This window comes from Colossoma macropomum, unplaced genomic scaffold (genome assembly GCF_904425465.1).
Source record: "Colossoma macropomum unplaced genomic scaffold, Colossoma_macropomum, whole genome shotgun sequence".
In the NCBI taxonomy this organism is placed as follows: Eukaryota; Metazoa; Chordata; class Actinopteri; order Characiformes; family Serrasalmidae; genus Colossoma; species Colossoma macropomum.
Genome location: NW_023494790.1, coordinates 4376840 through 4404249, shown reverse-complemented (window position 1 = coordinate 4404249; position 27410 = coordinate 4376840). Strand labels below are relative to the sequence as shown.

Genomic DNA, 27410 nt, shown 5'->3' with positions numbered 1-27410 from the left:
AAAAAAATTAACTAGATTAATAACTGATCATCCCATTGATTTATCAGTCTACTCAGGCTTTAGCAGAGCTCAGTAACACTGAGATTAATAACTGACCATCACATTGATTTATCAGTCTACTCAGGCTTTAGCAGAGCTCAGTAACACTGAGATTAATAACTGATCACATTGATTTATCAGTCTACTCAGGCTTTAGCAGAGCTCAGTAACACTGAGATTAATAACTGATCACATTGATTTATCAGTCTACTCAGGCTTTAGCAGAGCTCAGTAACACTGAGATTAATAACTGATCACATTGATTTATCAGTCTACTCAGGCTTTAGCAGAGCTCAGTAACACTGAGATTAATAACTGATCACATTGATTTATCAGTCTACTCAGGCTTTAGCAGGAACTTCAGTGTTTTTGAAGTTGTTTACTGAGTTTATTGAGGCAGTCTATTTTTAAAAAGCAGACTTAATTTTCAAGAAGAATGGCTTTCTGAGCAGCTCACTGAATTCAAATGATGCAAGTTTTGATACGACAGTAATAATTTAGTCTAACTTAGTCTTCAATACACACATTTTTTGCAAACTTTGTAAGCCTTTACCAAAAAAAACTACTCATAAAAAGTGAAAACTAATTGGAACCTGTTAGCGTTAGCAGGTGAGACTATGCCAACTGGCCCCATTCACTGTAAGCCAAAGTAGCATTTGTGGGTAAAATTCTCCTTTAAGGTCCTGCTGGGGTTTTTTTGCTCTTCATACCATACTATAAATCTGGAGATGCCCACCGCTGATCATGGCCTATACCTGATCAGTCTGATTGATAAGATTTATCTCAGACACACTGTAAACTCAACACCAACGTCAGCATGGTAACCCTCACCGTTCAGTCTCCTTGCTGAATGGTCCTTTGCCCACGTTGTTTACGGCACACAGGCGGAACTGGTACGACCTCGCTGGGATCAGTCCACTCACCGTCACTGCCGTGGAGTCTGGCTCAATATTAGCCAGCAGGATCATCCATGGAGCATCTGCACACAAACACACAGATAACCTCAATAAACAGTCCTACACACTACACACTTATTAGTCAATAAATGACCTCAATGAACACTCCTATGAACTAGAATAAGAGATATTAGTCCATACACAACCTCAATAAACACTCCTACATGCTAGAATAGGAGATATTAGTCCATAAACAGCCGCAACTAATGCTCCTATAGGCTAAAATAAGAGATATTAGTCCATAAACAAACTCAATAAATGCTCCTATATACTAGAAGGCATTAGTCCATAAACAACCTCAATAAATGCTTCTATACACTAGAATAGGAGATATTAGCCCATAAACGGCCTCAATTAATGCCCCTGTAAGCTAGGAGATATTAGTCCATGAATGACCTCAATATATGCTTTTATACACTAGATTAGGAGATATTAGCCTATACACAGCTTCAATAAACATTCATATACACTAGAATAGGAGATATTAGTCCATGAATGACCTCAATAAATGCTCCTATACACTTGAATAGGAGATATTAGTTCATGAATGACCTCAATATATGCTTTTATACACTAGATTAGGAGATATTAGCCTATACACAGCTTCAATAAACATTCCTATACACTAGAACAGGAGATATTAGTCCATAAATAACCTCAATAAACGCTCATGTACAGTAGATCAGGAGATATGGTCATTGCCACGGACACAAGAAACCTTTAAACCATTCAATCATTAGTCTTGATATGGTCACTCACTGTTCTCAGACACTTCCAGGACATAGCGGATCAATGGGCTGTTTCCATCAAACGGTTTGGCCCAGGTGAGGTTAATCGCTCTCTTCTCTGTAGAGCTCAGAACTGCACTTGGGTTTTCTGGAGCATGGGGCAACTGCCTGTAAACACCACACGTTACAATAAACAAACAGTAATGTAAGACTTGAACTGAGGGATGCATATACATATGAAATTAATGACATTTGAGATGAATAACTGACTCTAAATGTAGGTATTGTGATATAAACTGAGTCTGTTCTACAGTTTCTCATTGGGTTGAATGAATAACCGACTCTAAATGTAGGTATTGTGATATAAACTGAGTCTGTTCTACAGTTTCTCATTAGGTTGAATGAATAACCGACTCTAAATGTAGGTATTGTGATATAAACAGAGTCTGTTCTACAGTTTCTCATTAGGCTGAATGAATAACTGACTCTAAATGTAGGTATTGTGATATAAACTGAGTCTGTTCTACAGTTTCTCATTAGGCTGAATGAATAACTGACTCTAAATGTAGGTATTGTGATATAAACTGAGTCTGTTCTACAGTTTCTCATTAGGCTGAATGAATAACTGACTCTAAATGTAGGTATTGTGATATAAACTGAGTCTGTTCTACAGTTTCTCATTAGGCTGAATGAATAACCGACTCTAAATGTAGGTATTCTGATATAAACTGAGTCTGTTCTACAGTTTCTCATTAGGCTGAATGAATAACTGACTCTAAATGTAGGTATTGTGATATAAACTGAGTCTGTTCTACAGTTTCTCATTAGGCTGAATGAATAACTGACTCTAAATGTAGGTATTGTGGTATAAACTGAGTCTGTTCTACAGTTTCTCATTAGGTTGAATGAATAACCGACTCTAAATGTAGGTATTGTGATATAAACTGAGTCTGTTCTACAGTTTCTCATTAAGCTGAATGAATAACTGACTCTAAATGTAGGTATTGTGATATAAACCGAGTCTGTTCTACAGTTTCTCAATAGGTTGAATGAATAACTGACTCTAAATGTAGGTATTGTGATATAAACTGAGTCTGTTCTACAGTTTCTCATTAGGTTGAATGAATAACCGACTCTAAATGTAGGTATTGTGATGTAAACTCTCAGGTGTGGTGAGGGGGTGGAGTTAGAGGTGACAAAGGTGTACCTGACTCTCAGGTGTGGTGAGGGGGTGGAGTTAAAGGTGATAAGTGTGTGTTTACCTGACTCTCAGGTGAGCACTGCGCGAGTCGTTTCCTCCTACTGAGGTCACTCTGCAGGTGTAGGTGCCGATGTCACCTGACCATGTCTGGGAGATGTGCAGTGTCCCATTAGCATCCAGCCGTAACCGTGGTAACGACTTGGTGTTGATCACCTGGCCGTCCTTCTCCCATACAAACCTGAACAAAACAACAAAACCATGTGTTTACAAAATGGTAACTTTACAGCAGGAGGTAAATAATCATTAATTGTAACGCTAATGCTAATGCTAACGTGAAGAGAATTTTAAATAGTTACAAGGATGTGATATCACATTACATGTCCAAAAGTATCCAGACAGTCCCTCTAATGAGTGAGTTCAGCCACTTCAGTCACTCACTGCTGACATAGCTTTTACACCGATCAGGCAGAACATTATGACCACCTCCTTGTTTCTACACTCATTGTCCATTTTATCAGCTCCACTTACTATATAGGTGCACTTTGTAGTTCAGTTACAGACTGTAGTCCATCTGTTTCTCTGATACTTTATTAGCCCCCATTTACCCTGTTCTTCAGTGGTCAGGACCCCCATGGACCCTCAGAGTGCAGGTACTATCTGGGTGGTGGATCATTCCCAGCACTGCAGTAACACTGACGTGGTGGTGGTGTGTTAGTGTGTGTTGTGCTGGTATGAGTGGATCAGACACAGCAGTGCTGCTGGAGTTTTTAAACACCTCAGTGTCACTGCTGGACTGAGAATAGTCCACCAACCAAAAATATCCAGCCAACAGCGTCCTGTGGGCAGCGTCCTGTGACCACTGATGAAGGTCTAGAGGATGACCAACACAAACTGTGCAGCAGCAGATGAGCTATCGTCTCTGACTTTACATCTACAAGGTGGACTGACAAGGTAGGAGTGTCTAATAGAGTGGACAGTGAGTGGACACAGTGTTTAAAAACTCCAGCAGCACTGCTGTGTCTGATCCACTCAGACCAGCACAACACACACTAACACCACCACCACGTCAGTGTTACTGCAGTGCTGAGAATGATCTATTAGTAAATAAAAAAGGTACCATAAATGCGTTTTAAAGGTAGAGGAGGGCGAACCTAACACAGAACCTAACACTTTAACACTGATGTTTTATGTTGTTATAGAAGGTCAAGCAGTGTGAGCTTCTGGCCACATTGCCACATTTCCTGGCTGCAGCCTCCCACCAAAATTAAAGAGGTCTGAGCCAAAGAGTGTTTTCAGGGCATGTAAGTCATTTTTTTCAACACTGTTTTTTTCAGTTACTGAGCTGTTTGTGTGAATCACAAAATCCAACCTTATATTACTGTAATCACCATCTTGTTTCTACAGCGCAGCATCGTTTAGAAGCAGCTGACAAGCCCACAGCAAGTGCAGCTGGGCTTCAGTCCAGCCTCCGCACTGCGGGGTCAGTTCTTACACAGCGTTACAGCTCAGACACCTTCAGTACACAAAGACTAATGAAGTACATTCAGTCTTTTTGTTCCATTTACACAGATGTTAAACTGAAAAAGAGAAACATCTGAAAACAGAGACTTTCTTCTGCTTTATTAGGATCTTTCAGATGACAATATTTTGGTTTTAAATAAGTTTATTAATGAAATTGACATTATCAGCTGGTAAAGCTGCAGTTATTCAGAAACAATGTTTATATTTTACTGATGTTTTTATTTACTGGACAGAAATAAATCCGTCATTGTATGGTCTCAGTCGGTGTTCATATATAATCTGATGTGTGTGTATCAGCTGATCTGTCTGTCTTATAGATGATAATCTATAATGCAGTACGGCTAGAAAATATATTTCTTACAACACAGAATTATATTGAATTAACTCTGTTTGACTGATTGATCAGACTTTTCTAGCAGGTGTTAAACTGACCCTCTGTCTGTTACAGTGAACCCACCCATGGGCTAAACTGGAACACTGCATTTTCCCCTATTTGGGTGGAATTGTCCTGAATGGTAGGAGCTGAATTCAAGTGTTGGTTTGTAGCAGAGATGTTTATGTTGCTTGTATAAAAACATGATCATTCCAACTGTAATATTTTAAAAATTATTTCGCAAAAAACCAGAACGCGTTAGGTTGTGTCCTACACTACACTCTCTTTTCCAATTTTTCATAACCTAATGTTTCAAAATAGAAACATAAAGTAAATGCCTTTGAGCTTATGAGAGAAGACAGGCAGCTGGAACAAAATCCTGATAAGTATTTTTAGTTTCTGGACCTCAATTTATCACCAATAACAGCAATAACAGAAAAATAGTGACCACAAAAGTGCGAAACCCAATCCAAACCATTAGGGTTTCAGGGTTTCTCAGCCCGTGGGCCGCGGACCTCAAGTGGGCCGTTATCCACCCTCTAGTGGTCCGTGGGCCTGAACTCAGAAGTTCATAGTGGGCCAGTAACGTCACTTTAAGTCATAAAAACAGGAGTGGAAAAAGATTCACTTAGGCCTAAAAATGAAAAATTGATGAATCAAACATTTCTAAATTATAACCACCAGAAATATTAACAGAGACATACAAATTAAAACGCCGGGTAATTAAACGCCATCAGTCTGAGACAGCACAGCCGCCGGCGCAGTGCAGACAGTTAGCCAGAGATGGAGAGGTTCCTCAGGGCACTTTCACATCTACCTTGTTCAGTCCAGACCTATAAAACCTTTTCTTTAGTCCACTCCGTTTAGACATGTGTAAATGTTGCACCTGATTTCGGGTCTGCAACAAACAGATGAACCAGTCCAACAAAACCCAGTCTGCTTCATCAGTAGAGCCATCTTTCCTCTTCTTCTTGCAGCACGTCTGCGCTGTACTGTCAGCTTAATCTGCCTGTTTTACCATCTGACTCTACAGACTCTCATATCGTTCCTCCAGCTTGAGCTGCAGCTGATAAAAACGACAAACGAGACTTAAAATAATAGCGATGATCTGCATTTGATTTTTGGCCGAACATCTGCAAACTGAGTAGTTAAACCCAAACTGATAAGCTAATGACAAAGAAGCAAATATCAAATACGGTTTATTATTATTGTTTGTTGCAACGCTAATCCAGAAATGACGTTTTTTTCCTGTCTATTTCAGATTCTTCACAATCTCCTCTTTGTCCTGCAGCTTTAAACACTCTTGGAGTTCTCTTTAGCAGGTTCTTGATGGAGACGTGAATCCAGAGAAGTCTATAGAGAACCCACCTCCGTAACTAATCGGCTCCACACACACTGCACACTAAGGCTATTACAGCACGCTACCAGAGAACAACAACTAAACGATCGATAAAACTGTGCTAAATAACACAGTAACACACGCAGAGAGCCGGTCCAGCTACACTCGCTCACCGCCTGCTGTGATTAACCGCTCCAGATTTTTACCGCCCTGGAAATCCATTAACTGCTGCTCCAAATTACTGCAGCCATCCAACTCAATTACTCCACCTTTCCATCACCTGTTCTGCATGGAACCAGCCAACAGCCCGGGCAGGTGTTCCAGAGAGAGAGAGAGACAGACAGAGAGAGAGAGTGAAAGAGAGAGCGAGAGAGAGAGAGAGAGAGAGAGAGAGAGTGCCTTGTACACCATGTTGTGATGATAATTCCTGGCACTAAATTTGCTGCTGCTGAGCTTCACGTGATTTTCACGCTGCCGTATTCAGGCACAGCTGCTCTAATAGCCTCAAAAAACCTCCCTCTCACTCTGCAGCACCGGCAGAGATTCAGATAGAAAATAATTTAACAAAACTACAAATTACCTGACAGCATTACTGCAGTTATATGGAAAAGTTTTACAGTTTTCTGGTCCAAATCCATGAATTAGAAATTTTCTAATTCAGGGGTTCTCAAGCTTTTGCTACGCACAGCCCAAACAACCAACCACAAAAGCTCTTTCAGCCCACGAGAAGATTTAACTGGCAAATGTAAATCAATATTACGCAATAAGCAATGTAACCATTCAAATTTCACTGTATCATCACACAACGTGATACAGCTCCAAGTTTGTGTTCACCCGCTGCTCCAGCGTTTCTTCTGAAATGAAGGTGTTAATAGTGAGTCTGTGCTGGAGTAACAGCCTCTACTCTTCTGGGAAGGCTTTACACTAGATGTTCAACATTGCTGTGAGGATTTGCCTGAGCATTAGTGAGCTCAGCTACTGATGTTTGATTGTCAGTGCTGGATCACTCCAGCTCATCCCAAAGGTACTGGACGGAGCTCCATCACTCCAGAGAACACAGTGCTGGGGGGCTTTATACCCCTCTAGCCCACACTTGGCATTGGACATGGTGATGAAAAGTCAGACTAATCATATACATGTGCTGAAAATCATGATTATTCAGCCACCATCTATGATTCTCTATCAGTTAATGGCTTTAATCTGATGTAAGAAATCAGAATATATTGTTTACATGACCACTTGAATGGTAGTACAACTGCCCAAATCAAATAATGGTCATATTATTGGTGCACATGTAAAAGCACTCATTAAGTCGCTTTGAGAGTTCTCAGGTTCTCCTGTCCAGCCTGTGCATGAGTTAAACCCCCGTTAGAGCCTCTCTTGCTGCAACCTTCCAAATGCAGAACTGACACATTATAAAATGTACCGACACGTTAAAAGGATCTTGGTTAGGTTAAAGTCTTTGTGTTCTTGTGTTGGGAGAGTTTCTGGTTCTGGGCCTACAGTCAACCTCAGACCCTTAAAACTACTAGCTAGAATCTGGTTGGTCATCACCAACTTCAGAGATTATCCTCTGGTCATCACCTACTTCAGAGATTATCCTCTGGTCCTAATCCATTTCAGAGATTGTCCTCTGGTCCTAATCTATTTCAGAGATCATCCTCTGGTCATCACCTACTTCAGAGATTGTCCTCTGGTCCTAATCCATTTCAGAGATTGTCCTCTGGTCCTAATCTATTTCAGAGATTGTCCTCTGGTCCTAATCTATTTCAGAGATCATCCTCTGGTCATCACCTACTTCGGAGATTGTCCTCTGGTCCTAATCCATTTCAGAGATCATCCTCTGGTCCTAATCTATTTCAGAGACATTCTCAAATGTACCGACACGTTAAAAGGATCTTGGGTAGATAAAAGTCCTTGTGTTCTTGTGTTGGGAGAGTTTCTGGTTCTGGGCCTACAGTCAACCTCAGACCCTAAAACTACTAGCTAGAATCTGGTTGTTGGTCTCCAGCCTGAGTAAATGTGTGTGTGTGTGTGCCTGTGTGTTACCTCACGCTCACACTGGGGTCATGGGTCACTCCACAGGTCAGCGTGGCTTTGGTTCCCTTAATAACACTCTGATCCTGAGGAGGAGTGGTGATCCGAGTACGAGCTGCAGAGAGAGAGAACATGCAAAGGTTACTCTGGGTCATCTACCAAGACCTGTATGAGCTCAAGATGAAGAATTACTCTCTGCTCTTTACTTATTTCAGAGATTAAACTCTCATCATCACCTGATCCAGAGATTACCCTCTGACCACGAACGATTTCAGAAATTACCCTTTGATCATTACCTGTTTCTGAGATTAGCCTCTGGTCATCAACAATTTCAGAGATTGTCCTCTGGTGCTAATCTATTTCAGAGATTATCCTCCAGTCCTAATCTAAGGTCATCACCTATTTTAGAGACTGTCCTCTGGTCCTCACCTATTTCAGAGATTGTCCTCTGGTCATCGCCTACTTCAGAGATTATCCTCTGGTCCTAATCTATTTCAGAGATTATCCTCTGGTCCTAATCTATTTCAGAGATTATCCTCTGGTCCTAATCTATTTCAGAGATTGTCCTCTGGTCCTAATCTATTTCAGAGATTGTCCTCTGGTCCTTACCTATTTCATAGATTATTCTCTGGTCCTCACCAAGTGAGATTACCCTCTGACCACAACCGATTTCAGAAATTACCCTTTGGTCATTACCTGTTTCTGAGATTATCCTCTGGTCATCAACAATTTTAGAGATAACCCTCTGGCCCTAATCTATTTCAGAGATTATCCTCTGGTCCTCACCTATTTCAGAGATTGTCCTCTGGTGCTAATCTATTTCAGAGATTATCCTCTGGTCATCACCTACTTCGGAGATTGTCCTCTGGTCCTAATCCATTTCAGAGATTATCCTCTGGTTCTAATCTATTTCAGAGATTGTCCTCTGGTGCTAATCTATTTCAGAGATTATCCTCCAGTCCTAATCTATTCAGAGATTATCCTCCAGTCCTAATCTAAGGTCATCACCTATTTTAGAGATTGTCCTCTGGTCCTAATCTATTTCAGAGATTATCTTCCTCTGGTCTAGATCTATTTTAGAGATGACCCTCTGGTCCTAATCTATTTCAGAGATAACTATTTGGTCATGTCCTTTTTCAGAGATTATTCTCTGGTTATAAGAGATTATCCATTTGTATTATAGAGAGATGTATTTGTATTAATTGATAGAGTAATAAAATAATAAACGTTTGTGAGGAGAACCATGCCTGGAGATCATCCTCCTTCCAGTCTTCATCCTATAAACTTTCATCTTTACTTTCTGTTTCCTGTGAAAAAGTAATCACACCTCACCGCCTTCCCATCCCCTCCCTGTTCCTCAGTCCTACTTCTGTTCATCAAGGGGTTCAAGATTAAAGCAGAAACCTCCAGAACTCCTGCCCTATTTCACAAAGTTCTCCTCCCTTCTACAGTCATACAGTCTTCTCTCTCTAACGAGGCACTCCAGCTAGTACACGTTACATTTGTTTTTTTGTTCATTTACATAAGAACCAGTTTCACTGAATAAAAAAAAGGAGGACTTCATCAATAAATCGATCAACAATAAAACACAGGCACACACATTAACACACATACACATGCTTGTTTCTGTGAACTGTGGGGACATTACCTTAACCAGAACTACTACTACTGTACCATCCTGTCCCTCTCTGTCGCTGTCTTTCTCTGTTTCTGCCTTTGTTTTCTTGCCATGTGTTTCTGGTTTTGTGTTAGCTCCTCCCCCATCCTGCCCTGACTTCAGCCTTCACCTGTTCCTTGTTTCCTAGTCCCGCCCTCTCATGAGTCTCAGGTGTTCCTTGTCTTCTGTGTTAGTATACACACCGATCAGGTATAACATTATGACCACCTCCTTGTTTCTACACTCATTGTCCATTTTATCAGCTCCACTTACTATATAGGTGCACTTTGTAGTTCTACAGTTACAGACTGTAGTCCATCTGTTTCTCTGCATACTTTGTTAGCCCCCTTTTACCCTGTTCTTCAGTGGTCAGGACCCCCATGGACCCTCACAGAGGGTTCTCAGCACTGCATTATCATTCTCAGCACTGCATTAACCCTGATGTGGTGGTGGCATGTTAGTGTGTGTTGTGCTGGTACGAGTGGATCGGACACAGCAGTGCTGCTGGAGTTTTTAAACACCTCAGTGTCCACTCACTGTCCACTCTATTAGACACTCCTACCTTCTCAGTCCACCTTGTAGATGTAAAGTCAGAGACGATAGCTCATCTGCTGCTGCACAGTTTGTGTCGGTCATCCTCTAGTCCTTCATCAGTGGTCACAGGACGCTGCCCACAGGACGCTGCTGGCTGGATATTTTTGGTTGGCGGACTATTCTCAGTCCAGCAGTAACAGTGAGGTGTTTTAAAACTACAAAGTGCACCTATATAGTAAGTGGAGCTGATAAAATGGACAATGAGATAAAATGGACAAATAATGCAGATTATCAGTCTCGGTTAGTGACCGGATCAGCCTTCAGGTGCCGAGATCTTTTACTGAACTGGTTTTAGCTGTATTTATTACAGGTAACTCTAAAACTTCTCTCTCTGGAGTCACGTGACCGTTTTAAACATTCAGCCTCTAACCACCTCCACTCAGCTCGACACTGTTTATTTGGTTTTAGGTAACTTTTAATATGATTTTGTATGTTTTCTCATCACTTTTTTATATACAATGTATCACTTTTTTATTTATTCTACTATCAACTTGTACTTCTTAGCTATTGCTGAGGTATTGTTTTACAATTTTATTCATTTATTTATTTCATCACCTATGTTTTATTTTTTTATTAAGTTATTATTGTTGCAATTTAAATGGTTTATTCTGATTTGATTGATTTTTTAGTATTAAATTTACTTTAGTATTAAATTTACTATTAAATTTACTGTTATGATTATTACTGTTATGTTATGATTATTACTGTTACGTTATTACTGTTATCATTATTATTATTATTATTATGATTATTACATTTTTAAGCACTTGATATGCTTTTACAATTCGATTCTTTTAGTCCCTGATGTCTGTACTGGCTTGGCTACACTGCAAATGAGGGTCTTACTTGATTTAAATAATGGTATTCTGTAAAATCTAATGGTTTTACCAGCTTTTAGTCCCCACAATGTGAGTGTATAATCATGTTTTGGCCACTTGGCATAAACCAACCACACACACTCAAACGCACACACACACACTCACCCCACACCACCAGGTCAGCTGATGCCTCGTCGATGCCTCTGGAGTTGCTGGCCATGCAGGTGTATGTACCTGCATCCGAAATGTGGGCGGGACTTATGAGCAAACTGCCGGACTCCAGTAGAGTGAAGCGGGGGAGCTGGACTGAGCCGCTAGCTAACACACGCTCACCTACACACACACACACACACACACACACACACACACACATGCATATGTATAAGTTCACATAATAAATACAGCAGTTATATGGAATGACTTTCTGTATTTAATCTAGAATGACCCAAAAAATGTCACTGTCAGCAAAATTAAGGATAGCAGCAAAATTTAACATTATCGTCTTTTTTTTTTCCTTGTTTTTGACCAAGTTTTGACATGTATGGTCTGAACTGAAGGTCCAGCTCAAATGATGATAGTTCACCACTGAAATACACAGATCACTATTAAAACTGAGTGTGTGTTTGTACCTTTCTGCCAGGTGATAGCGGGCCGCGGAGCTCCTGACGTCTCGCAGTGTAAAATAACAGACATCCCGTCAATCACGGTACTGTCAGACGGACCGGCTGTGATGTTCGGGGCGATACCTGAGAACACACAAACGGACAAAAGTGTGGGGTGAAAAACTGCGAAAACACTGATAATGAATTATCTGACGATATCCAAAAATAATTATCATGATATTTTGGGGATTTTCTATTATGTTGCCCCAGCCCCCAGCAAACGCAATTAAATATGGTGTCATGCCCCCTGCTGGTCACACCTATCAGTGCCCTGCCTTCTACATACCTGGGGTGTGTTCAGTCTCAAAATGTTGTACAGTTTCTAGGTTGAATAACATGTTTCTTCGAAATGCTGTGAAACTGTGTGCAGGTATATTTTCTCTTGTTTGATGGGCGTCAGAGGTGTTAGCCAATCAGCAGTGACGTGTGTATAAACCCCGCTGTATTAAAGAGACAGTGCACACAGTGGGTTACAATAAAGTCTTCTACAAATGCGGTTGCTGCAGCTGGGTGTACGCAACAACTGAAGACGTTAGAAGACACTGTTGTGTTTAAACCCTTTTCATCAGGCTCCAAAAAATCTCAGAAACAAAACGCCAAGAATGGCATTCCCAGCCACCATAGTTGCAACGCTTGCATAACACAACAGAGAGTTCAACGCACCACTGTTTCCGTTTGAATAAACATTTTGCTATGTTTTGTCAAGGCACCACTGCACCCAGTCTCTGACATCAGCCTGAGCTATTTAAGGATGCTGGTTTTTCCCTCAAACTTTGTGTTGCCAATTCAAGGCGTTTTCCCCCTTTCGCAATTCTGAGATGTTGTTGTCCTTTGGATTTTGCCCTGCTTATCACTTTTGTAACCCAACTGCCTGACTGCTGTGTTTTTACTGCCTGTATTCTTCTTGTTCTGTGGACAGTTCATTAAAACACTGTCCACTGCAGCTTAGAGTGATGCTGTATTAAATAACTAACTTTGTGAGCTCCTGCTGGTGCAGGTTCTTGACTGTTCCTTCTTCTCACATGACTTGCATTAAATAGCTCCCCCTTGTGGAGAATCTTCAGACTGATAAATGTGCATGAGTGTGTGAGTGAGTGGGTGAGTGAGTGAGTGGTTGCATCCATGTGCTCTTTCTGTGTTTTCTATCGTTTTAGCGAAGTCGCTCTGGAATTCTGCTTTAGACCCCTGTGGGAAACCATGAATACATCTGAACCATCGGGACACAAAAAGCTTAGACAGTGTGTCGCACTCTGAGAAACCCCTGCAGACACAGAATTTACTCTACCATAGCCTGATTACGTCACTCTGCCTCACAGACTCAGCCGCTGTTCTACTGATATACACAAAAATATAAACGCAGGCTGTTTGTTATGTTCAAATACAACTGCAAACATATGATTTAGTATTTTTAGCATTTGAATTTGAAAGAAATCTCAAAATAGTTGTCTTACCTTCTCTTGCTTATGTTTACCGATTTAATCGATTTGTCAAAAATATAACTTGTTACAGTCATAATAAGTAAACAGCTCAATTTCAAATTGAAAGAGAGGTAGAGAGAGAGAGAGAGAGAGAGAGAGAGAGAGAGACTCACTGGTGACGGCAAGGTAGGTGTTGGTCTGCACCTCTCCAGCCTCGTTGCGAGCGAAACACTGGAACATTCCGGTATCGTCCGGCAGCAGACCGTTAACCTGCAGACTTCCACCAGCCAGCACACGGTACCGTGGCAACCGCACTGGGTTTATGGGTAATGCATCCTTATACCACACTATTTCAGGCTGAGGAACACCTGAGGAGCAGCACACAGATCAGATTATTACTATTATAGTGATCGTGATAATTATTCTAGTGATGATCATGATGATTATTATTCTGTTGACAGTGATGATGATGATTATTCTATTGATGGTAATAATGATCATAGAGGTGATGAGTTTAGTGATAGTGATGATCATAGTGGTGATGATTTTAGTGACAGTGATGATCATAGTGGTGATTCTAGGGATGGTGATTATCATAATGGTGATTTTAGTGATAGTAATGAACATAGTTGTGTTTTTAGTGATAGTGATGATCATAGTGGTGATTTTAGTGATATTAATGATCATAATGGTGATTTTAATGATAGTGATGATCATAATGGTAATTTTAATGATAGTAATGATCATAGTGGTGATGATTGTAGTGACAGTGATGATCGTAGTGGTGATGATTTTAGTGATAGTGATGATCACAGTGGTCATTCTAGAGATGGTGATGATCATAGTGGTGATTTTAATGATAGTAATGATCAAAGTGGTGATTTTAGTGATAGTGATGATCACAGTGGTGATTCTAGAGATGGTGATGATCATAGTGGTGATTGCAATGATAGTAATGATCATAGTGGTGATTTTAGTGATAGTGATGATCATAGTGGTTATTTTAGTGATAGTGATGATCACAGTGGTGATTCTAGAGATGGTGATGATCATAGTGATGCTTTTAGTAACAGTAATGATCATAGTGGTGATCCTAGAAGTGGTGATGGTCATAGTGATCTTTGTGATAGTACTGATCACAGTGGTGATTTTTAGTGATAGTGATGATCATAGTGGTGATTCTAGAGATGTTGATGATCATAGTGGTGATTCTAGAGATGGTGATGATCATAGTGGTGATTCAAGAGATGATGATGATCATAGTGGTGATTCTAGAGATGGTGATGATCATAGTGGTGATTCAAGAGACGGTGATGATTATGAGTGGTGATTCTAGAGATGATGATAGTGATGATGACAGCAGTGATTCTTTAGATAACCATAGTAGTGGTTCTCATGATGACTATAAGTGGTGTTTCTACTTATGTGACCATCATAGAGGAGATTCTAGAGATGGTGATGATCATCAGTGTTGATTCTAGTGATAATGACAGTGATGATTACGGTGGTGAATAAACGATGGTGATTATGGTCATGACGATGATTCTGATAATGATGATGGTCATGGTGGTGATTCTAATAAAGATGGTGATGACAGTAATGGTGATGGTGGTGGTGTTGAGGATGGTGATGCTGACGGTGATGGCTCTAACGATGGTAATGTTTGAGTCTGTCTACCTCGTGCCTGGCAGGGAATATCCACCACCTTCTCCATCTCAGCAGTGATGTGTTTCTCTGGTTCCTTCACAAACTGCGGCGGCTCTGAGAGACAGAGGTCACAAAGGACAAACAGGTCACAGAGGTCACTCCTCACAGCTGAAGTTAATATGTAAATGCAGATCTGTTTAATAAAGTCTGTGTGTGTGTGTGTGTGTGTGTGTGTGTGTGTGTACCCAGGATGTGTAGATACGCTCCTGCGCTAACAGACGGAACGCTGCTGCTCTTCAGCTCCGCCTCACACTCATAGAACCCTGAGTCGCTCACAGTGGGGCTGAGGACGGTCAGCCTGCGGTTAAAATCACTCAGACCAGAACGGACCGGAACACCGTCCTTTCTCCAGCTGATACTCAACTTAATTAATGGTCTGGAGGGAGAGAGAGAGAGAGAGAGAGAGAAAAAGAGAGAGACAAACAGAGAAAGAGAGAAAGACACAAACAGAGAGACAGAGAAAGACAAAGAGAGTCAGAAACGGTTCTACGATCTTCTGCAAAGATACAGAATGCAAAAATTCTACTTGATTGAACAAGTGTTTGGAGAGAAACAGTGATCTGCAGGTTACAGCGCCCCCTTCTGCACCACAATTAGTGACCTACATCAATGTCATCTACAAGGGGAGCTGTCTGGATATTTCCTTTTAGTCTTTCATTAACATTACATTCTGTGCATAACAGCTTTTAGAGTTAAAGTTTGGTCTTAATGCGTTTTACAGAGAAAAGGATGAGAGTAAAGGTTCCAGATAGAACACAGTCCTTTACAAGAACCAGAAAGAAATGAAAACAACCACAAACAAACATTCCTGCAGCATCTCATACCATCAGATCAGCAGGACTGCAGGAACGCTTGATTAAGGTTTGGGCTCGGCCTCATTGTTTGGCCATGCAGGACATCCAACGAAAGAAAAACACTTACTACAGTTTATTCAGGAGATTCAGAGAGTAGAGGGAGCACAGATACCCCCCCCCCATACCGCCCCCCATTAATTAGCTCAGCTCTGCACAGCCCCGCCGCACACCACCGCTGTCTGATTTCAATTAAAGCGCAACTGCTGCACTTCACCTGCTATTCAACACCTGCAAAATTAAATTCTTATCATTCCTCACCACTGCACACTCACAAATTACACGCTTCCGTCTTAGCAGCTACATTCAGCTGAACGCTGAAATAAATGAAAATGTTCAGAGAGGAAATATGACTGTACAGCGTCCAGCTGCTTCACACACTATTTTACACACGCCTGTTACACAGAATCTCTACTGAAAACATTATAAAACATTTCTAAAACTGAAAAACAACTACATCACAACGTTAATAATGACGTGTTACAGCATTACATAAAAGCTGTGTATTCATTATATATATACAGTACTGTGCAAAAGTCTTAGACACTTGGCATCTTGGCAATAAGAGTATTTCTCCCTGTACAAACACCAAACATAAATACAGTAATAAGGGATGAGAATTGCTTTTTTAAAAAAAGTTGTTTATATCTTGAGCTCGTTAGAAGGACAAAATCCTATTATTATTAATAGCGTATATATTTAAGCAATAAGCTATAAGAGGCTGTGTGCTACTGCCATTTTATCACGAGGAAGGATGTTCTTCCAGCCTTGAGTGGCTTATTGCTTTTATAAAATAGTGGACAACATAAAATAGGATAAAATATACAATTATTCAACAATAACGTAATATTAATAACAATTGACAAAACAAGTATTCCTCCAATAAATTAAGTTCTTTTAGAGTGCGTAATCGTGGCGAAGCAAACGTGAACTGCTGAAGGTGGAGAAGAACGTTCAGTCGCTCATCACTGTACAGTGCGGTCATTTCATAAACTCTTTAACTTTTTGTCCTTTAATAGCGAACATATGATAAAAGCACTGTTTAATGCAAAGACTCTCGCTTTATAAGTACTTTTTGGTCACCACTGTGAGTCTTATTTAGCACCAAGATAGCCCCTCTTCTCACGCTGGGGCTGAATCTCAAACGGCTCCCTGCTCCCTATATAGTGCACTACGTTGGAATTTAATATAATACAGGGTGATTCAAAAAGATCTGATTTCAAAATGATTTTTTCATTATAAATCATTACAGAACAATGCAGTAAACTGTAAATGGTTTAAGTGAGAATAAAGTTTATGATGTAATTGTACAAGTGCTCAATATGAACCTCCTCCAGCTGTACAGACAACATCAACGCCATAGTCAAATTCATCCCATACTCGATTGAGCATGTCGGGTGTCGCTGCACTCACGGCTCTTTCAGTGCGATTTCGGAGATCATCCAGTGTTGTGGAACCAACGACGAACGCTCTGAGCTGTTTGAGGTTCACTGCCTACGAAAATCAGACTGCACAGTTATGACGGATTCACTCTTATTGAAGTGGAGAACGCAGAACGCTTTCTGCTCAGGGGTCTCATCTCCTCACAGACTGAAGGGGGAGCCATCTTCCACTGACAGTCAGGAAATCTATGACCCCCTCTTTCAATTGGATTGTGATTGGTTCCTAGGCGTCCCACGGTTGGAAAAATATGGCGCCTTGAAATCAGATGAATCTTTTTGAATCACCCTGTATTTAACAATATAGCTAACAAATAGTTTGGGAATTTGGGAGACACATCCACGCTTGACATACAGTGTGTAAAAACTACAATTTCTAAACTTCCCTAGCTCACTATATAGGGAGTACAGAGCCGTTTGAGACTCAGTCTGGGTTTGACGCAACTTCTGACTGAAACACGGACATTTGAAACGTGTAAAAGACACTCAAGTGACATTTATTTGTCTTTTATGCTGCAGTTTTACAGTGTATTTTATGTTAGAAATAAAAATTTTGAATATAAACATCATTAAGCACAAAAACAATGTAGAAGGTTGAAGTTCACTGACCTAGCATTGGCCACACACTCCATAGTGACCTCCGAAGTTCCAGAAACAACACTGGTGTTTCTTGGGGGGATTACAATGGTGGGAGCGATGGGGTCAGCAGGACCACCAACATCTACATGGAGGGAGAGAGAGAGAGAAAGAGAGAGAGAGAGAGAGAAAGAGAAATCGTTTTCTCGTTTCTAAATCGTTTATCTTTCTGAGTAGCGGGGGTCCTCATTGTGCGGACATGTCACCAGTCCATCTCAGGGACAGATATACACTCACACCTAGGAGCAATTTAGTATCTCCAACTGACCTGACTGCATGTCTTTGGACTGTGGGTGGAAACCAGAGCCCCCGGAGGAAACCCACACAGACACGGGGAGAACACGCAAACTCCACACAGAAAGGACCCGGTCGCCCAGCCGGGAATCGAACCCAGAGCCTTCGTGCTATGAGGCAACAGCGCTACCTGCTGCATCATCAACTTTCAGACAAGCTCTACTTCTATATTTAAATGCTTGTTTAAAACTTAGTTTTTTCTGTGAATATTCCACAGCTGGTATTACAGGAGGGCACAAGAATACACGACGGCATCAACTGCATGAAAGTTTTCAGCGTATTTTCCAGTTTCATTAATACATAATGTAAAAAGCACTGACCCAAGGACAGAGCCCTGTGGAACCCCGTTAGCAATTTCCAAAACTCTGTGCATGCGTGTTACTCACTCTCGACGGTCAGTGTGACGGGCTGGCTGGTCTTGTTCTCTCCGTTCTTGTCATTCACCGCCTGAACGTAGTATCGTCCAGCATCTGGCGCCACCGCAGACAGAATGACCAGGGTGTTGTCCAGAGTAATGGCACTGTGGAGAAAACCAGAATCATTTATTAGAATCAGGATATCTTAACAGATTACCAACTTATCAATGACAATAATCTATTAGAATCTTTAATCAGCCATAATTAGAATGTTTTATCAGAAGCAGCAAAATGAAAATATGGATTATACAAACAGAGTGTTTAATCCCTCCACTGTGAGAAGACAACTCGCTATAGACCTTAATCTGATCTACGAAATCAGAGTGTGTTTACACAACCACTTAATAAACAGATGACTGCAGAAATCCGATAATGATTGGATTATTAAGTGCATGCAAACACACTCAGCGAACTGGATGGTGAGAGGCAGAAAATGATCAACCAACTTCGAAGACTGAACTTTGGAGGTGTGTCTGCAGATTCTTTGAGAAACTGAAAGCGAGGCTCCTGAAAAGAATGGAAGCTGGAATTAAGGTGAAGCATGACACACTGAACCCTCACACAGCTGTGTGGCATGCGCCCGTCCCATGGGCCCTAATGACGGCCGCAAGAGCTGGCAGGCAAAGCCCCACGAAGACAGCGGGGAGAGGATGAAATCTGCGAGGGAAAGGGGGACGGCGTGCGAGTCCTGAGCCCCGCCTCCTGGGCAACGCCTCTGGTCCACTTTAATTTGCCTCATGTTCGGTCCCGGTTGGCGAGCCAAAGAGCAGGACGATACCCAGAAGGGCTTGATTCTTTCCCCAGTGTCCTCAAGGAGTTTCACCTGAGCTTGAAGTTTGGACCTCGCCTTCCTGCTGGCTCTCACGGCCGTCATCGAGGCCCGGGGGATGGGCGCATGCTACAATCTGAAATTAGATTTAGGTGTTGAGGATTTGTTTTCTGCTTTCTTATTGACACAAGAAATTAAGTAAATGGACGGTGGTCTCCACTTTCGCACAGTACTGTACAGTAAATCTGTATATTTTGAGTATTTTACGAAGGCTTCGTATGTCAGGTTGAGGTGTTTGTACTGTATAATTTAGAGAGGAAGCTGTTATGGTTGGAAAATTCTCTTGGCTGCTGCTGAACTAAAGCATCTCTGTGAGCTGCAGTGATTTCCCTGTGATTTTCATCCCTGGGGCTTTAAAGCATGACTGTGCTGTTTATTATTCAGAGCAGCAGGGTGGGCATCTGCCCCCGCCCCTCGCGTGCCCTCCCACCAGGCTGAGTGCCAATTACTGTGCCACCTTCACTCTCAATCAATGTTTTCTTATTACGAGCGCGTGTTGGACTATTTGACTGCAGTTTGCTGGTTCCGTCTGGTTACCCTCTGTGTATTTCACCCCATACAAATCTCTCTCTCCCCCTCTCTCTCCCCCTCTCTCTCTCTCTCCTGTTGTTCCTCTGGGACTCAGAATGCTAATGGGTGTTGGGTTCTTGCAGTAAGAATACTAAGACCACAGAAACACTCTTCTGTTGCAGCCAAGCAAAACAAATAGAGCAGACTGTGCCGTTACACTCAAACAACTGCATCATTTTAAAGACACGTTCCGTTGATGTGCACATGAGAACGAAGGATCATTCTCGATGTCCAAATGTATCCAAACATCTGTTCGTCCGTCATTTCTTCTGAAATGAAGGATATTAATTGTGTGTTTGTCCTCCATCGCTGCAGCAACAGCCTCTACTCTTCTGGGAAGGCTTTACACTAGATGTTGGCACATTGCTGTGAGGACAATGTGATTGCATTCAGCCACAAGAGCATTAGTGAAGTCAGGTACTGATGTTGGATAATCAGTTCTGTATCACTCCAACTCCAATCGAGCTCCACCGCCTCAACTCATCATAATGATATCCAATGGAGCTTCATCCAACTCCAACTCATCACTAAGGTGTTCCTCACCTCAACTCATCCTTAAAGTGTTTCCTCACCTCAACTCATCCCAGAGGGATTCAACTGAGCTCCTTCATTTCATTTCAGGAGTTCCTTCATCATTCCAGCTCAGCCCAAAGGTGTTCAGAGGACCTTCATCATTCCAGCTCATCCCAAAGGTGTTCAGAGGACCTTCATCATTCCAGCTCATCCCAAAGGTATTCAGAGGACCTTCATCATTCCAGCTCATCCCAAAGGTATTCAGAGGACCTTCATCACTCAAACTAGACCCAAAGGCACTTAGAGAACCTTCATCATTCCAGCTCAGCCCAAAGGTGTTCAGAGGACCATCATCATTCCAACTCATCCCAAAGGTGTTCAGAGGACCTTCATCATTCCAACTCATCCCAAAGGTGTTCAGAGGACCTTCATCATTCCAACTCATCCCAAAGGTGTTCAGAAGACCTTTATCATTCCAGCTCATCAACTGAAAATATTCAGTGGAACTTCAGAAAGGTCTGATCACCCCAACTCATCTCACATTTAAAATAATTTAATAGTAATCTTCAAATTGTGACTGTTTCAATCAATTAAACTATACACAGTTTAAACTAAACAGCAGCAGCATCCACCAATACACTTCTCCCAATGCTCATTACAAGGATGCATATGCCAGATGAATATTCATAGCATATTTGCATATTTTCCCAGTGTTTATCTACAGCTCTACTCCTTAACAGTGGATTTTTATACTTTCTGGACAGCGTTTGGTCCAGAGGACCAACCAAGCGTCTCAGTGTAGTGTGAGTGTGAGATGAATTATGGATTAGGACAGGGACACACCGGCTCTGTCCTAAAGCGCAAATTAATCTCAGGTGATTCCTTCAGCCTGAAAATGCAGCAGCACCACATACAGGCTAATGAGACAACCACAAGAATATACACACTCTTCTGCAAAAAAAAAAAGAAAAAAAAAGAAAAAAATATATATAGATACATACACCAATCAGGCATAACATTATGACCACCTCCTTGTTTCTACGCTCATTGTCCATTTTATCAGCTCCACTTACTATATAGGTGCACTTTGTAGTTCTACAGTTACAGACTGTAGTCCATCTGTTTCTCTGATACTTTGTTAGCCCCCTTTTACCCTGTTCTTCAGTGGTCAGGACCCCCATGGACCCCCACAGAGCAGGTACTGTTTGGGTGGTGGGTCATTCTCAGCACTGCAGTAACACTTACGTAGTGGTGGTGCGATAGTGTGTGTTGCGCTGGTCTGAGTGGATCAGACACACAGTTCTGAAGAGTTTGGATGGCGAGAAGATGCTCCTCCATCTCTTCTGCACCCGCATTTGAAATCCGCGTCACCAGCATAGCTATGTGGTTACTGACACCTACGCTGTTACCATGGCAACCCATGCAGATAGACTGGTGATGTCTGGACATACAAATCTGATCTGACCACTTGTAGATAACAGAGCTGACAGTCGACTCAAAAGATCTGAACACAGCTTAAGAAGTGACTTTGAGTGAGGCATGGCTGTTGTTGTCAGATGGGGGTGGTTTCAGTATTTCAGAAGCTGCGGATCTTTGGGGATTTTCCCCCTCAAGGGTGTCTAGAGTTTACACAAAACAAAAATCATCCAGTGAACGGCAGCTCTGAGAGAGGTCAGAGGAGAATAACCAGACTTGCTCAAGCTGAGAAGAAGCTACAGTAAGTCGAATAATTACAAAAGCCTCTCCAAACATGTCCAAACTTGAGGTGGATGGGCTACATCAGCAGAAGATCACACTGGGTTCCACTCCTGTCAGCCAAAAGCAGGAATCTGAGTCGACAGTGTGCACAGGCTCACTCAAACAGTGGAAAATTGGGGAAAAATGTGGCCTGATCTGGGGAAACTTGATTTCTACTGAGGCACTCAAGTTGTGTTCCAAAGCCTATGATGCATTTCTCGGCCACTACATCATAGCAGGCCACTCCAAAGTGAAGAACCCTTCATATACAGCCTAGAAATGCAGACTACGTGTGTGTAAATGTGTAAAATCACTGATTAATTAAAGCGTTTGTCCATATATTGTACACTGACAGCTCATCCCAAAGGTGTTCAGATGACCTTCATCAATCCAGCTCATCCCAAAGGTATTCAGAGATTCTCCATTCTTTCTCACCATCTTCCTCACAAGTTCCACGCTGCAACTGCAAGAGGTGGAACCGTTCTGGTGATGTCACCACGCAGCCTCGTTAGGACTGTTCCATTTGTGTGACCAGTAGGCTACTAAGGAGGAGTCTTCATAGGACAGTCCTACCAAGGACCCACACTACCTCGGCTGCAGCCTGGGCTTTGGAACATAGCTACAGATGTTAGGGTCAGAATTTGGCATAAACAGCAGGAATCCATGGATTTAACCTGTCTTGTGTGGGCAATTCAGGTTGGTGTTGGTGTAACAAAAAATTTGGACCCTATAATACCAATGGAGCATCCTTTGAATGCCACATCCACAGAGTACCGTTGCTGACCACGTGCACTCCTTTATGACCCCTATTCATCTTCTAATGGCTTCTTTAGGCATGATAATGATAAGGCAGCATAAGTCATTTCAAACTGGTTCCATGACCACTAGTTCGTTGTACTTCAGTGTCCTCCCCAGTCACCAGACCTGACTCCATTAGAAGGAGAACCCTTGGGAGAACCGTTTTTTCAGGTTTGGAAATCTACAACTGAGCTAATAAAGTAAAGGAGTAAAGGAGTGGCCTTTACGATGGTGTCTGGGATACTCTCAAGGGAAAACTGGGAGGCGAAGTGGATGTGAAAACCATTACTGAAATGAGCCGCTAGTGTCTATGTCCTGCTTTCCATCGAATAATGACCTAATTGATTCAGAACCTCCTGGCCAGCAGGGGGAAGCAGAGACCCAGGGCTACTGGAAGCCAAAACGAGACAAACGGAGAATATTTTTTGGGTTTGTTCTACTTTTCATTCACTTTGCTGGCTGTCTGGCTCTGTCTGTGCTTCTTTTCTCCTTTCAGCCGTGTGAGGGGAGGGGAGTGGGTGGGGGTGGGCATCAGGGATTTGGGTCTGAGGTTCGCTGAAAGAAATGGGTCGAGTCAGAAAGCTGGGAAATTAGAATGAATGTGTGAGCGTGAACTCTGTTCTAGGCCATTTGTAAGAGGAAGTGGCTGAGATTGGGCGTGTAGGTGAGCTAATGTATAGGTAAGACCTCTGAGATGGCGTGTCATTCGATGGCCATTCAGAAGTACCTTCTGGTTACTTTGCTCTTCTGTTTTCTTGATAGCGATGGTTTTGATCTTTTTCCAGCCTCTGTCTGTCATGATCATGTATTTGTCTGCGTTTTGACCCGTACTTCACACTTTGGGTGTTTGCATGAAAAGTGAATGTAACGTGAAGAGCTTCTTTACTTCATTCAGAGGCTGAAACGCTGAACGCGTCCACACAGGCTATAATTGAGCTCGTAGTCCGTTTTGTAGCCCAGTTTGAGCTGCTTTTTGAGATTCTGTGTTTGTGAAAAAGTTCTATGCGAATAAAATCATGTCACATTTTTGCCGTCTGAAAAATCATGTTTGATGTGCAAGATTTCATCTGTTATACACGTGTTCGAATTAACTTACTGTTGTCTGAATAAACGACACAAAAAAAAACTACACTAAATTTCCTACAATGGCGTCTCAGTGTGCAGGAGTGTTAGCATGCTTGTAACATGTATGTAGCATTGTTTGTATTTCAGCTCCTTAACAATTCCTCGTAATGTGGAGGGTCTAGTAACATTCAGGGAAAATGTATGCTGGACAAATCATGTAGGTTTTTTTTTAACCACAGGGAGAACAAAAACAGTGTTAATTTCCCCCCCGAGATCCAAATGTTCCTTATGTGGGCATAACGTCAGAGCTCTATATAGACAATATAGTGCTTTTCCTGAGATTGTTGCTGTTGAAAATTACAAAATCAATTGCAGTTGAATAACCACTTATTGACTGATGCGTTTTCACACCCCTAATCTTGCATGTTTTTCAGAATATTTAATGGTTTAAGCATTTGCCAGAATAGTAGCATATTGAAGAATATGTTTTCTAGAATATTCAGCATATTGAAGAATATTCTGCATATTCCAGAATATACAGCACTTTCCAGAATATTTACCATAGTGATGAATAATCTGTTTTCCACAATATTCAGCATATTCCAGAATATTCAGCACTTTCCAGAATATTTAGCATATGAAAGAATAATCTGTTTTCTAGAACATTCAGCACTTTCCAGAATATTTAGCATTTTCCAGAATATTTAGTATTGTGAAGAATAATCTGTGTTTTCCAGAATATTCAGCATATTCAAGAATATTCGGCACTTTCCAGAATATTGAAACATATTGAAGAATATTCAATGTTTTCCAGAATATTTAACATTTTCCTTTGTTATTATAATGTTTGAATTATTCTGCATACTGGAAAATATTCTGTGTTTTCCAGAATATTCAGCACATTACAGAATAATCCTTTTCTCCAAAATATTCAGCATATTCCACATTATTCAGTGTGTTCCAGAATATTCAATATTTTCCACAACATTATGTGTATTCTGGAATAATCAGACTTCTCCAGAATATTTAGTGTTTTCCAAAATATTCAGGATATTCCAGAATATTTTCCAGAATGTTTCTCCTGCAGCCAGTCAGTTCAATTACATCCTGCCAAACACACACTGCTCCAGGGTCTGACACACACACACACACACACACACACACACACACTCTGAGGTGGAGTGGAACGCTGAAGCAGTGTGACACAGGGAATATGCTTGACCGTTCCAGAACAATGCACAGGAATAGAACGTCAGAGGGAGAGGAATGACTGCAGAACGCTCACACACACACACACACACACACACACACACACACACACACACACACACACAGTGATAGATGAGTAACACTCTCAGTGAGCTGAACCTGCTGGTGTCCCAGAAAACAGCGTGACATCAAAGAGTCATTCAGTCATTTTTTTCTTCAGCTTTGGTTCAACTGAATTTGTTAATTTGTTATTCATACATCTCCTCTTAAACTCTCCTTTAAAGGCTCTTCATATATCATGATCCTCATATGATTCATATCAAAATACTCTGTTATCTTCATCACTACTTTCCAAAACCGCTGCAGCAGCTTCAGCAGCTGTAAACTCTGCACGCTGTTTCACATGTGTCTCCGATGTAGACTGAATGAAGAATGAAGGGTTTCCGGCGTGATGGTCAGTGCTTAGTGATTTCCCGAGTGTCCATTGGTCAGTTTCACACAGAATGTAGACGGACACACGAATCCACCAGTTCCACACGGTGAGAGGCAGATGACGTGTATCTCAGCCCCTCTTCATAGGCTCATAACTCCGGATGTGAGTCTCGTATGATCTTCTGATGAGATGTAATGGAAAGGGCGACTCTACAGATTCAGGAAATGTTTGAACTGGATTTCTGAGCTGGATCATCACAAAGATACAGAAACAGATATAAAAGCAGAGAATCTGATGCACAGGTGAGTTTGTTGACCCCAGAGGGTTAATGGAGATATGAAGTTTTGATCTGACAGTCAGAATGTTTGTTTGTACTTCCAGATTTGAAGAAAACACTGAATAACTGAGTGGAGGAGCACATCGAGTACAGATCTGAGCCCAGCTGAACACTTATTGGAGTTTCTGGAGGAACCAGGAACTAGACAGCGCTCTCCACCACCATCACTGAGGGGGTGTTCTAGTACCCCACTGGATCCCAAACTTGTTTATGATGCAGTGACACACCAGATGAATAAGTAATATTAAGTGCTGTGTTTCTTTAGAACATCTGTCTTCTGTTCGGATCTTCAGGCTTCTTACTGACCGTTTCATGGTCCTTATGATTGTCTTCCTCCAAACACCAAAGAGACGCAGAGTTTTAATGAAGCACTGAGTTAAAGAGCTGCGTTTTCAGATGTTTATTAAAAGTGAGCTCTAGTGTTAATAGTGTTTATAATATTTATAGTGTTAGTCATTTACAGTCTTTACTGTGTTTATAGTATTTGTCACTTATAGTATATATATATTGTTTAAGCCTTTTATAGTATTTATAGTGTTTATACCATTTATAGTATTGTGTTTATACCATTTATAGTACTTATAGTGTTTATGGTGTTTATGCCATTTATAGTATTTATTGTTTATAGTGTTTATCATTTATATGTTTAGTGTTTAAGCAATTTATAGTATTTAGTGTTTGTCGTTTAGTGTTAATGCCATTTATAGTATTTATTGTGTTTATACCATTTGTAGTATTTATATTGTTTATCGTTTATAGCATGCTTAGTGTTTATGTCATTGTTGTATTTATAGTATTTATGTGATTTACAGTATTTATTTTGTAAATAGTGCATAATTTTAACAAAAATATCTCCAACATGGACTGTCCTAACTGAACAAGTGTTTGAATTAGATAGTTATTGTTCTCGTTTGTTATCTAGGACAGAGAGAGAAATGCAGGAAGAGGGAAGAACGAGGGACAGCAGGAGAAAAGGGGACAGAGAGAAATGGAAGTACAAGCTTTTCCAATTTACAGCTCAATTTACAGCACAATCTGTTCATTTTCTCACCATAAAGCCAGAGAACCAAACAGAAGAATATAGATTAGGAAGCTTTGGTCAGGTTTGAGAGCACACCAACACACACCAACACACACACACACACACACCAAAACACACACACCAACACACACCAACACACACACACACACACACACACGCACACACACACACACCAAAACACACACACACAC

The 27410-nt window shown here is 41.3% G+C and overlaps 1 protein-coding gene across 1 annotated transcript in view; it reads right to left on the bottom strand.

Annotated features, from left to right (window-relative positions):
* The window catches only part of sdk2b (sidekick cell adhesion molecule 2b), a 476580-nt gene that overhangs the window by 74552 nt on the left and 374618 nt on the right, over window positions 1-27410 (bottom strand). Inside the window, exons 5-15 of the mRNA XM_036571933.1 lie at window positions 18657-18790; window positions 17950-18061; window positions 15236-15426; window positions 15021-15104; window positions 13517-13711; window positions 11893-12009; window positions 11429-11596; window positions 8207-8309; window positions 2986-3162; window positions 1755-1891; window positions 871-1018 (exon numbers count right to left, since the gene is read on the bottom strand). Of these exons, the coding sequence (XP_036427826.1) occupies window positions 871-1018; window positions 1755-1891; window positions 2986-3162; window positions 8207-8309; window positions 11429-11596; window positions 11893-12009; window positions 13517-13711; window positions 15021-15104; window positions 15236-15426; window positions 17950-18061; window positions 18657-18790 (1566 nt within the window). The remainder of the gene's footprint in view (window positions 1-870; window positions 1019-1754; window positions 1892-2985; window positions 3163-8206; window positions 8310-11428; window positions 11597-11892; window positions 12010-13516; window positions 13712-15020; window positions 15105-15235; window positions 15427-17949; window positions 18062-18656; window positions 18791-27410) is intronic.